The 11,653-nt window shown below is 52.4% G+C and overlaps 4 protein-coding genes and 1 non-coding gene across 5 annotated transcripts; 2 read left to right on the plus strand and 3 right to left on the minus strand.

Moving 5' to 3' along the window:
* Positions 1 to 993: 993 nt before the first annotated feature.
* Positions 994 to 2,861, plus strand: BJY04DRAFT_218855 (RING-H2 finger protein; the record flags this gene model as incomplete). Its single annotated transcript, XM_073716398.1, has 4 exons — positions 994 to 1,239; positions 1,361 to 1,766; positions 1,818 to 2,397; positions 2,465 to 2,861. 4 exons carry the CDS (start codon positions 994 to 996, stop codon positions 2,859 to 2,861), a joined length of 1,629 nt encoding a protein of 542 aa, XP_073570513.1.
* Positions 2,862 to 3,510: 649 nt separating this feature from the next.
* BJY04DRAFT_190669 (uncharacterized protein) lies at positions 3,511 to 4,552 on the minus strand. The gene has a single exon (XM_073711535.1). It carries the CDS (start codon positions 4,506 to 4,508, stop codon positions 3,990 to 3,992), a length of 519 nt encoding a protein of 172 aa, XP_073570514.1. The 5' UTR covers positions 4,509 to 4,552; the 3' UTR covers positions 3,511 to 3,989.
* Position 4,553: 1 nt separating this feature from the next.
* BJY04DRAFT_190674 (aspartate aminotransferase) lies at positions 4,554 to 6,573 on the plus strand. The gene is made up of 3 exons (XM_073711536.1): positions 4,554 to 4,948; positions 5,061 to 6,041; positions 6,114 to 6,573. Exons 1-3 carry the CDS (start codon positions 4,673 to 4,675, stop codon positions 6,207 to 6,209), a joined length of 1,353 nt encoding a protein of 450 aa, XP_073570515.1. The 5' UTR covers positions 4,554 to 4,672; the 3' UTR covers positions 6,210 to 6,573.
* Positions 6,337 to 10,922, minus strand: BJY04DRAFT_228115 (putative PB1 domain protein; the record flags this gene model as incomplete). The annotated part of the gene is made up of 7 exons (XM_073718767.1): positions 6,337 to 6,830; positions 6,959 to 7,809; positions 7,891 to 8,029; positions 9,175 to 10,277; positions 10,320 to 10,655; positions 10,699 to 10,848; positions 10,908 to 10,922. The coding sequence occupies 7 exons, from the start codon at positions 10,920 to 10,922 to the stop codon at positions 6,590 to 6,592; spliced, it is 2,835 nt and encodes a 944-aa protein (XP_073570516.1). The 3' UTR covers positions 6,337 to 6,589.
* BJY04DRAFT_t93 lies at positions 8,636 to 8,726 on the minus strand. The gene has a single exon. It is a non-coding gene; the product is annotated as a tRNA-Val (tRNA).
* Positions 10,923 to 11,653: the final 731 nt, after the last annotated feature.

Raw genomic sequence — 11,653 nt, forward strand, 5'->3', positions numbered from 1 at the left:
GAATCTCACACCACCACTGTGAGACACAGATGCCGGCCGACCGAGGGGAAAGGGTCAATTGAAGCAGAGAATGCCTTTTCTGATCTGATGATAGGTAGGATAGGAATGTTTGTTTTCATGTTGACACTGACGGTGTTGCTGGAGCTGGAGCTGGGGACCTCATTGAAAGGCAGGCCGTTTTCGGAAGACGGTTGAGTGCCAACGCAGAGATCCCCGCATCATCCAGTGTCCACGCATTCGGCGCTCAGATCAATTAGAATCAATCAATCAATCAGATTGTTTGGCTGTCAGTGTCCGGAGCCATGGATAACACTCAATTTGAGAACCTTCAGGTCTTCAATTCGCGATCGGGTCCGATGCTGGTCTGGTCTGGTCTGGTCTGATCCGCTGACTCTTACTTACTACAATGAGACAGACTCGGACTCGGAGATGGACAGAGATTATTCCGTAGAGATGAAGTAACAGATCGATCGAGATTAGAAGAATGAATACGCCGCAAGAGTCAGCATCGATAATGCTGGATCCGTCAGGTGTGGCCATGATTGTCACGTTTCCGGCCCTGAAGCCGTAACTCTGTGCAAACCTTCGTTCTGATAAACTGGGCAGATCTCTGGCTCTTTGTTCTTTCAAGTTTCTTGTCAATTGCTGCCAGCCTGCCAATTTATTGAGTCGGATCCCCCGGGATAATCCATCATCGATATCCACCGGGTTTCTCGGGCGTACATCACTCCGCTCAGTACTGTAACTAGTCTGCGATCGACCATCTGCTGCCGTGATATCACTCACTGCGAGCCTGGGCAGCACTAGTTCTGTCTGTCGCTTACTCGTTTTTTCGCCCATTTCGCTCATCCTTTTCTTTGCTTCTTCCTGTGTGTCCCACTCTGTCATGATCTTCCGCGATTCCTGATTGATTCCCCATACCCTCCGTCTCTCCGGCCTCTCCGTCAGCCTCGCATCCCGTGGGGAAATTCCCTTTTCTTCACTTTCCCATCCATGCCTTTTCTCTCTCTTCATCCCTCCTCCTCCTCCTCCCCCCTCTTTCGCTATCTCTCTCTCTTCCTCCTTTCCCTCTGCTCCACTGTTCTGCCTGCGGCCTCATCCCTGCTACCGTCAAATAACACCGCGGATCTCCCTACGGAACGATATCAACTCGCCGGTACCCAAGTGGACCTCGCTCGGCCTTTTGACATCGCCCCAGTATCCCAGTTCCTGGTCAGCTTGCGCAGCCGTCAGCTTAAGGTCAGAAATTCTATTTTTTTATACTTGACATTCCCCGTCTGAGCCCAGCCAGGCCAGGCCAAGCGTATCAGTGTTCGTATTACATGTGGCTGTGGCTGTGATGCTGACGCCCGCCTTGTAGGAATTCAATCTCACCGGACCGCTAGTACAGGTGGGGTCGAGCAACTTGCTCTCTCTGCAGGAGAGTGATATAGCCTTCGTCTCCTGCGACTCGGCCGCTTACACGGGGAACTTGGATGCCCTTGCGACTCTTACTCAGGTCTTGACGAGACAGCAGAAGCCCCAGGCGGTCCTGTTGTATAGTACGACTGCGTCGCACTGCGAGTTCTTGAATGACGACTACGGCTACGAACACTTATTTACTTCATTGAGTGCGGATACGGCGAGGACTGTTGAGGCTCGACTGCAATCGAACAACGAGACTGGCTCTGCGTACATTGTGCCGGACATGACGACTTTTACTCCAACTGGGACCTTTGGTGGTGGTGGGGATGGCGATGGAGGGGGTGCCGACAGCCCTAACACTGGTATGCGTGCGTTGTCTGTGCGATGGGTCAGTGCAATGCTAACTATAACAGCTATGATCATTCTGTACAGTATTACGGGTATTATCACAGCACTTTTCTTAACTATCATCGTCACCGGTGCCGTCCGAGCCCATCGCCACCCTGAGCGTTACGGCCCACGACAACGGCCTGGGCGACCGCGGCAAAGTCGAGCAAGGGGTATAGCAAGAGCGATGCTGGAAACGATTCCGATCGTAAAATTCGGGGACAACAACGATGGCAAGGTTGATTCGGATAAGGGAGACGTGGAAATGTCGATTGCGTCGGAGGTGCCGGCTTCACCGTTACGAGAGGACCAGGATACTACTCGCCAGCCACCAATGGCCACTGGTGGTTCCTCGTCGCCAGCGCCAGAGGAAACTCGAGACACGACCACGACAGCAGCTGCAGCAGATGCAACGGCAACCCCTAAATCGAACACTGAAACCAAGACGGGCGCGACCGATGCCGACCATCCCAACTTCTCCTGCCCGATTTGCACAGACGACTTTGTCAAGGGCCAGGATCTGCGTGTGCTACCCTGCAACCATCAATTCCATCCTGAATGTATCGATCCTTGGCTTGTGAATGTGTCTGGAACCTGCCCTCTTTGGTATGTCCACTTACCCTTGCCCTTTCACTCACCCAACCCTTGAACTCAATTATACTAACCAAACCAGCCGCATCGATCTAAACCCACCCCAAGCCGAAACCGACCCCGAGAATCCCTCAGAAACCAACCCCGAAGACCCTGAAAACCCCAACAACACCACCACCGCTGCCACAACCCAGGCCACCGAAGACCAACCTACCCACCGCCACCGCCGCATCAGCAGCTACCTGCACGGCCCGCTCAACGCCCGGCGCATGCGCGACGCCAGCGTCGAAGAGCGCCTCGCTGCTCTCCGCAGCGTCCGCGAGGAGGCGAATCGCGAAGCAGAGAACGAGAGCGATGAGCAGCGGAGTCGCCGGAATCGGTTGACGGCGCGGTTCAAGGAGAAGTTTCGCATTCGGACGAGGGCGCATGGGGGCGGCAGTGCGGAAGAGGCGAACACGCCTTCTTCTTCTTCTTCATAGCTCTCACGTGCATGAGTGAGTGAAGGCATCCGCCACCCCCTTGATGGCGCGTGGTGATTCCGATGCATTTTTCCTTTCCATGCCCATTTTGATGTTTTTTTTTTTCCTCGCCTGAGATGGCAGATGCATGTGAGGGGTATTTATCATCTTATCTATCTATCTCTTTTGTTTTTGAGGTGCATGGCCGGCCTGCATACATTGACATTGACATCACATCACATCACATCACGTTTACCTCGACATCGACTCGACATCAACATTGAACATTCTCTCCCGTTCTGTTCTGTCCTGATTATATATTGACGACTTGACCGACTTGACTTGACCTGACATTATTCTTTTTTGCACGGACACGGGCGTTTTGAGACGGAGGGTTGGCTGGCTGGTTATGGCTTTGGCTTTGGCTTTTTTTCTCTTTTCTCAAAAGATAGGATTATTTTCGAGCACCTGTGTATAGCTTGTGCGATCTCTACTGTGACTAGGGTATTATGTGAGATGTGTAGATATTTTTGATCAATCATATACTCGACTCTTTCACTTGATTATTTTGGAGAAGTTTAATAAACATTGGTATAAGTATAGTATAAGGATACTTTTATATATATTCAGGGGTGAGGGGAAACAAAAACATGGATTGCATTTGCATGGCCCTGCACCCCGTGGGGTAAATTGGGGGGGGATCTGTTGTCGAGGGGGAACCCGGAAATCTCAGGCTGCCTCAGGCTATGGTGGGCTGGGGCTGGGGCCTGGGGGCTCAAGCCTCATGGAGATACCTACCGGAAACAGACGGCTAAAGTGAGGAGAAAACAACAGAGGAAACTCGAAGCGGAGTCAGGAATGAGGAGAGAAAATTCCGTCGAAGAAAAAAAGATCATCGCAAGCGTGAGGGGATCGAATTACCCCCTTCTCTAACCAGCAGTCAAGTCCAGCCCAGCCTGATGATTGATCACGAATCGCGAAATACTACATTAATTTCACCAACCAGGCCGGCCATTGACCTCCATTACCCATAGCCCTCGGGCTGCGCATCTGATCTAACCCCACGGCATTCAATTAACCGAATCCCACCGGCAAAGATCGAAATTGCAATTGAATTCTATTTCTGCAGGATTCAGGTTCAGAGTCACGTCAGGAACAGTGTACCCGGGTAGATGGCCGAGGATTCTCGTTATGATGTCGTCTTTCTTCCGGGGGCTGTCCTATGGGAGATCGGAAAATGTCCGGGGTCCGGGTAATTCTCGTCTTTTTGTGGAGAGAAGAGCGATCGAGCAGGGCTGAGACTGCTGGAGACTGAGACTGATGAAACGAAACGGTTGGGCTCGGCGTGGATGACTTTTGGTCTGAAGTGGTTGGTCGTGTGGGATTTGTATGGCCGTTGGAGATTCGGAGAATTTGTGGATGGGCTATTGATTGAGTCTTGTTCTTCCCCGCATCTCGATAGTTAGCAGTTGACACAGTGAACAGCTTTATTATCCTTATTATTATCATTGAGATACAGCTTCGTCTTGAACAAGATACAAGATAGAAAATACTGATAGTAACATGTGACGTACGCTTGCCATCGGGAGTTGGACACCTCGGTACTCTTCGGACGCATGAGCAAGACAGCTTCATCATGACTAGACTCTCCAGCTCCAAATGAGGCATTTAAATACAATAAACCTCTGTAGAAAACCTGTCGGATTCTAAATCCCCCTCACAGCCCATTTCTATGACTACAACCTGCCTCCTGCCCGGTGAACGCAAGCAGCAAGCAGGTGGTGTGACCTCTCTCTGGATCAACTGAGTCTGTTCTAAATAAATCCGTCATCATGTCCTCTTCCTCTTCCTCTTCCACTCCCCCTTCCTCCACCTCTTCTTTTGCTTCAACTGCCAAATCCCGTCTTGCGTCTCTCGCCTCGCACATCATGGGTTCTCCCTCCGCCCCTGTTTTCTCGACTGCTGTCGTGCCCTCTGCACCGGAAGATCCCCTCTTCGGTCTCGCCCAGGCTTATCGCAACGACCCCTCCGACAAGAAGGTCGACCTGGTCATTGGTGCTTATCGCGACGATAACGCGAAGCCGTGGGTGCTGCCTGTCGTCAAGAAGGTTGGTCTTTTTTGCTACCGACTGCGTCATTGCGAGCTCCGTTATCTTGACCACGAGCTCCCTCCTATCTCATACTTACCCCATACTCCGTGCTAACACCCTCTCCCAACAGGCCGATGACCTCATCCGCTCCGACCCCAACCTCAACCACGAATACCTCCCAATAAAAGGCCTAGCAGACTACACAACCGCCGCCCAAAAGCTCATCCTCGGCGCCTCCTCCCCCGCCATCACCGACTCCCGCGTCTCCACATTCCAAACCATCTCCGGCACAGGCGCCGTGCATCTCGGCGCCCTCTTCCTCTCAAAATTCCACCCTGCATCCCCCAAACCAACCCTCTACCTCTCAAACCCAACGTGGGCAAACCACCACCAGATCTTCAGCAATGTCGGTCTCAAACTCGCAAACTACCCGTACTTCGACGCAAACACAAAAGGCCTAGATTTTGACGGACTGCTGGGCGCTCTCAAAACCGCCGACAAGGGCTCCATCATCCTCCTCCACGCCTGCGCTCACAACCCCACAGGCGTAGACCTGACACAGGACCAATGGAAAGAAGTCGCCGTCATCATGCGCGAGCGCGCCCACTTCCCCTTCTTCGACTGTGCTTACCAGGGCTTCGCCTCAGGCGACCTCTCCCGCGACGCATGGGCGATCCGGTATTTCGTCGAGCAGGGCTTCGAGTTATGCATTGCGCAGTCGTTCGCTAAGAATTTCGGTCTCTACGGTGAACGTACCGGTGCGTTCCACTTTGTTTCGGCGCCAGGGTCCGACGCAAGCAGTGCGAATGCGCACGTTGCGTCGCAATTGGCGATTCTGCAACGCTCGGAGATCTCGAACCCGCCGGCTTACGGCGCGAGAATCGCGAGTAAAGTGTTGAATGATCCCGAGCTGTTTAGCCAGTGGGAGGAGGATCTGCGGACGATGAGTGGCCGTATCGCAGAGATGAGGAGCGGGTTGAGGCAACGGCTTGAGCAGAGGGGGACCCCGGGGAGCTGGGAGCATATCACGAAGCAGATCGGGATGTTTAGTTTCACGGGGCTGAGTGAAGCGCAGGTTAAGGTTCTGAGGGAGAAGTGGGCGGTTTATATGGTGAGTTTTCCTACCACATCACACCCCGGTATGTCTGGTTGAGAATGTCTTGCTAATTATCCGGATCGATAGACGAAGAACGGCCGTATCTCGATGGCTGGCTTGAACACACATAACCTCGATTACTTTGCTGAAGCAGTCGACAGTGTCGTTCGGGAGACGTCGTGATTAGCTTGGAGGCTTCCTCCGTTTCAGCATTTTTCGGTCTTCGGTTTATCAGTCTCGCTCTGCTTTCTCTTACGGTATTCGGCTCGATTCTCTAGGCTTGGGCTTCGAACCACTTATTCCCCTCTCCAGTTCATACACACATATACACATACAAAAAAGTCCGATCATGCAGGTCGGTTGGCTTGGCTTGGCTTGGTCATTTCGGTCGTCTTCTCATGCTACTCCGCATTCCAGTTCCTCTGGTTCCATACTTCATATGCATGACCAGATTCAGATAAAAGATCTAATATGATACTGATAGATTCTCTCACACACACTCTCTCTCTCTTCACACCCTTCATGCATCATCCATCTAAGATACCTATGTAGATAAGATAAATCTAGAAAATCAAATCCCAAACAACCAACCACGTACACAACCCGACAGTCCCCCAAAACACCGCCTGGGCCGCACTCCGCCTCTCGCTCGCGCGCTTCAACTCCTTGTTTCCGCGCCCGATATTACCTTCTGTGTTTGATGCGTCGCTCACCATCTGCCCGATGTACTCTTCTTGCACGCTGAGGTGCGAGACGAGGGTTTGTTGCAGGGAGGAAATTTCTAGGAGTGATTTCTCGGCGTTCCTGATTCACACGGATCCACATTAGCATAGCAATTATAGAGCTCGATCAAGGGGGTATATGAAGGGAATGATAAGTTAAGAGGGCAAGTAAGTAGATCGGGAAAAAAAGGTATATGTGGATGCACGTACTGCACTTTACTCAACGTATCCTCGTAATACCGAACCAGGGAGTCGTTCTCCTCGGCGAAGAGCTGCAGTTGCTGCGGGGTGAGTTCGGCTTCGATGGCGGCGACTTCGGCGGCGTCGAGGGTCGGATTGCCCTTTGGATTTGAGAGTTCGAATTCCAGTGCGGAATCGGGGTAGGTTGAGGGTGCGGAGATCGAGATGTTGTTGTCACTATTTCTGTCTCTGGTTTTTCCGCCCATGGCGCCGGCGCCGGCTCCCGTGGGTGAAACCGCATTCGCAGCAGCAGCAGCAGCAGTCTTATAGAGCACGCTCTTCTCGCGCTCCTTCGCCCGCTCGATCCGCTTCTCGACCATGTCTCTCTGCAACTCAATCGAGCCTTCTAGTCTGCGCCGGAGAAACCATAGGATCCCCTCGCGGACGGACCGGAGGAGTTCCTCCTTCCGCTCATCGGTGATCTGCTCGGGTTTCTTTCCCACGTCGGAAGCTTCTTGTTCTTGGTCTGTGAGGCCTGCGCCGGACGCCCATTGGAATAACAGGCTCGAGGCCTTTGAGCGCTTGCGGTTGTATTTCTTGTCGAGCAGGGTGGAGTGTGTTTCCTGGCGCAGGGACTCGGCGGAGGAGAGGTTCGCGATGGAGGTTGAGAGTGTGTGGAGGAGCGAGGAGGTTGAGGTGGTGATGTTGTCTAGTTCGGTGGGGGAGAGGAGGGGGTCTTTTTCTTTCTCGCGGGAGGTGCTTGTTGTTGAGGGGGTGCTGCGGTGTTTGGGTTTGTTGGGTCTGGGTTGCGTTGCGGAGATGCTGAGGAAGGAGGGGCGGATTTTGTGTAGGTGGGCGAGGAGGGAGGAGATGTGCGTGTTCTAGTTTCAGCAGTTAGTGTGTGTGTCTGTCTGTTTTGATTGCGAGAGAGGGGGGGAGAGTGTTGTGAGAGGGGGACGGACAATGCGGTATGCTTCTTTTAGGAATTCGTCAGCGGTTTCGGTAGATAGCGGGCGGTTGTAGAGAGAGAGGGAGTTGTTTTGTTTGTGGACGAGGTCCGCGAAGGTGGGTGTTAGGTCGGTCATTGCATTGAGCGCGGGGCTTGTGGTGTGTTGGTGTTGATGTTGATGTTGACGTCGGTGGAGCTCGCGATCATGCTGAGCTGGAAGTAAACTGGCGCCGATCCCGTGATTCGCGTGCCCTACAGCTACAGCTAGGTGCTATAGTGGAAAGCATACATTCGTCACAGAGGAATAAAATACATATTGGACTGCTGGTATTAGCTTGGGATGTCTTCACTTCATCTGCTCACTCCAGAAGAACGAGGTCGTGTAGCTGTTGGAATAAGCGACGTATGAACGTGTCCTGGGTATATATATATATCCTAGCATGGCCATATTTTGCGCTTGAGGAACGAGTTTCTCTGCTCATTTTGCATAAACCTCTTGCGAGTCACACCAATCTAGGAAGGTCTATACAGGCCAAACCCCGTAAACTGGAACAATAAAGTACTGACCACACTTCCCTACTCACGATGTACAGAGTACTCGACAAGTAGCCGACCAGTCGTTCCTCTTTTCCATACCACAATTTGAACTTCAAACCAACATGAGAAACATTTCTGTCCCCTAAGATATACTCCGAGAAAAGAAAACAACCAAAAAAGCAGTATACGATACAGAGATTCGAGGTGTTGCAAGCAAAAAATAGTCGCGCCCGGGTTCGAACCGGGGACCTGCACGGTGCAGTGGAGAATATCCTGTGAACGAGCCGTCATAACCAACTAGACCACGCGACTTGTCTTATATTAGCTTTTGCTTATTAGTATCTATAGATCTTAAAAATAACTACTCCTAGATAAAGGTTCGAAGTAGGCATTCCGGGTGTGAAAGATTGTGGTTGGTATAGTAGGATTGGTTAGGTAGGGTGTGCTATTAAAACTATGTCAAGAGATATCTTCGAATGGACGGGATATGTTCTTGCTCAGAGAGTATGAATTCTCTACACTACATAAGCTCACTTACAGTTCGACTGTCCGTCTGACAACACTCATTGAACTGGTATCATTCATTATGGGTATAAATGCTAATATATACAAATCACATATGCAAGGCAGGGTATAACACGCTTTCATCACAATCACACCATCCAACCAAACCAAACCAAACCAAGTCAAATCAAATCATCCGTCGTTCTTCAACCCATATCTGCATAAAGTCAGTAACCGCACTCCACCAAAAAATAACCCCATCTGGGTGCCAAGTAAGTTATAACATACCTCCATCTTCCCCATCTCACTCCCCTCCCGCCTCGCAATCTCCCTCGACGCCATAAGCAGCAGATCCAAGTCCTCCTGATCCACCATCGTAATCATATCCCCCTCATCCTGCATCTTGATCTTCAGCGCCATCTGAAAGCCAAATTTCTCTCGAATCTTCGTCTCAAACTCCACAAACTCCATTGTCGGCCCGATGATGATATACCGCGTGTCCTCGGACGAATGCACCTTAACCCGGAACTTGCGCACTTCCGGTCTCCGCGAGTATCCCCGTGGTGGACCACGGCTGTGTGATCGGTTTCGTTGGTGCATGCCGCCATGAGCAGGAGCACCAGCACCGACACCCATGAGCTCAAACCCGGCGTCTGGGGCTAGTTCCTCGTCGCACGGCGAGCTGCCGTATTCTTCTTCCTCGTCGATGTACCCTTGCTGTGCGAAGGGGCGGCCGCCGTTGGCGAGCGCCATTGCGCGGGCTTCGCCGTATGCGCCGTAGGGGTCTTCCGGGTAGGTGATTCCGAAGCCGTCGCTGGCGCCGCGGCGGTGGCCGTATGATTCTCGAGGGATCTGGCGTTGTTCTGGGACGTAGAGGCGGGGTTGGCGGGGTGGGGGGCCGCGGGGTTCTGAAGCGGTGCGGGTTGTTCCTATGCGTGGTTTTTCTGGAGCAGGGGCGGGGAGATCGGTGGTGCTTCGACCGGCGGGTTGCGCGCCTGGGCGATCGAGGTCGAGTTTGGGAGGGCGTTGCGATTTGACGGAGCCCCGGGCGCCGTTGCTGCCGGAGGAGCTGAGGCTGGCTTTGTCGGCGTCTGGGGGCGGTGTTGGGGGGAAGAGGTTGCGGTTCATGGGGGGCTCGGATTGTTGGCGGCTGCGGCTTGTGAGGCCTTTTTGGACGAGGTGGGATGTTGCGAAGGGGACGCTGTCTAGTGGTCTTGGGGCTGTGTCGACGGGGTTGCTGAGGCGGTTCGCGGCGACTACGCGTGACTTTCCTAGGTAGTCTTTTGCTTTGAGGTTCTTGACTTTGGCTTCGTTGGGTCGGTAGACGACTCCGACTGGGATGGAGAAGACGGTGTATCCCTGGATTGTCAGCTGATGTCATAGGAAGTGTTGGCGACTTACTTCTGCCCGCTCGCGGAGAGCGTCGTTGATGACATCGTGGTCTGGTGTGACTTTCTCCTTGGAGGCGTACTCTAGATCCTGCATACCGGGTCCGACTTGCTGCAGATAGATGTAGCACAGACCTCGGTTGAAGAGGACCTCACACGAGTACAGGCGGAACTTCAGGCCGAGTTGCTCATAATCGATGTAGGTATTACCTCGCAGATAAAGCAAGGTGTCGTTGAAATTGGCCAATGCCTCTTCAAAGTCGCCTAGGAGGAAATTCGAAACACCCTCCTGGAAGTAGGCAATGGCGAGGTACTGATCTAGACCCACGGCGCTTTGGTAGCACTCAACCTGGAATTGTTAGCGCAGTCGTACAATGACGGCGAGAACATACTGCTTTCTCATGCTCGCCTAACGTTGCATAGATGACACCGCAGTTGAAGAGAATCTTGGAAGTATCGGCAATCCCGGCAAAGCATCGCAAGGCGAGGTCATACTCCTGGTTGTCGAAATGATCCAGAGCCTGCACCCAGGTCTCAATTTCCTGCAACTTCTTGTTAACACCCGGGTGACTGATGTACGGCTGGAGGATCGGCGACATACTTGCTTGAGGGACATTTCTGTGAATCGCCAGTGCCAGGGAGAGTCTTATGTAGAGCGATTGAGTTCAAGACGACGACGTGTTTGTCCCCCTCGTCGTGATACCTGGCTGACACCGGCTGGACGGAATTTATTTGCCAACTGCAGGGGGGAGGAGGGCGGAATTCCCGGAGCGCACGAAGCAGTTATATGTATTATGCGCCAACCGACAGCCAAGATGTGACGGGGATTGACTCGGGTGGGCAGATGGAGACGGGCTGGCGGCCAAGGACGAAGAGAAGGCAGAGAATGGCACGGGGAGGAGTGAGAGTTAGGACTAGAGGTCAAAGTGAGCCCACTTGCTCGAGTTGCGGATCAGTCAATCAAGTCGAGATTAAGCAAGTCATCCAGTAGTGACAGACCATGCGCGAGAGCCGAAGGATGCAGTCTTGTTCGTGATTCTGTTGGGTGAAGGATGAGATAGATCGGGTTTATATTTAGATCATAAATTAAAGCACCAGCCACTGGACTTTGGCAGCAGTATTGGCAAGTTGAGGCGAGAAGAGATCGAGTTCTTTTTAAGACTCTAGGAGCACAAAGGGCCTGGAGAGGGATCGGAGAATTGAATCTGATATTTCAGTTGAATTGACGACCTGAATTGAAGGCTGTGTCGATGGTTGGTACCTGGAACTCGAGAGAATCGAGACAGTCGACAGTGAAGAAAGGAGAAGCCAGAATTGGAGCAGGGATGAGCGGCTAACGAAGAGCAT

This window comes from Aspergillus karnatakaensis, assembly GCF_047715665.1.
Source record: "Aspergillus karnatakaensis strain CBS 102800 unplaced genomic scaffold BJY04scaffold_28, whole genome shotgun sequence".
In the NCBI taxonomy this organism is placed as follows: Eukaryota; Fungi; Ascomycota; class Eurotiomycetes; order Eurotiales; family Aspergillaceae; genus Aspergillus; species Aspergillus karnatakaensis.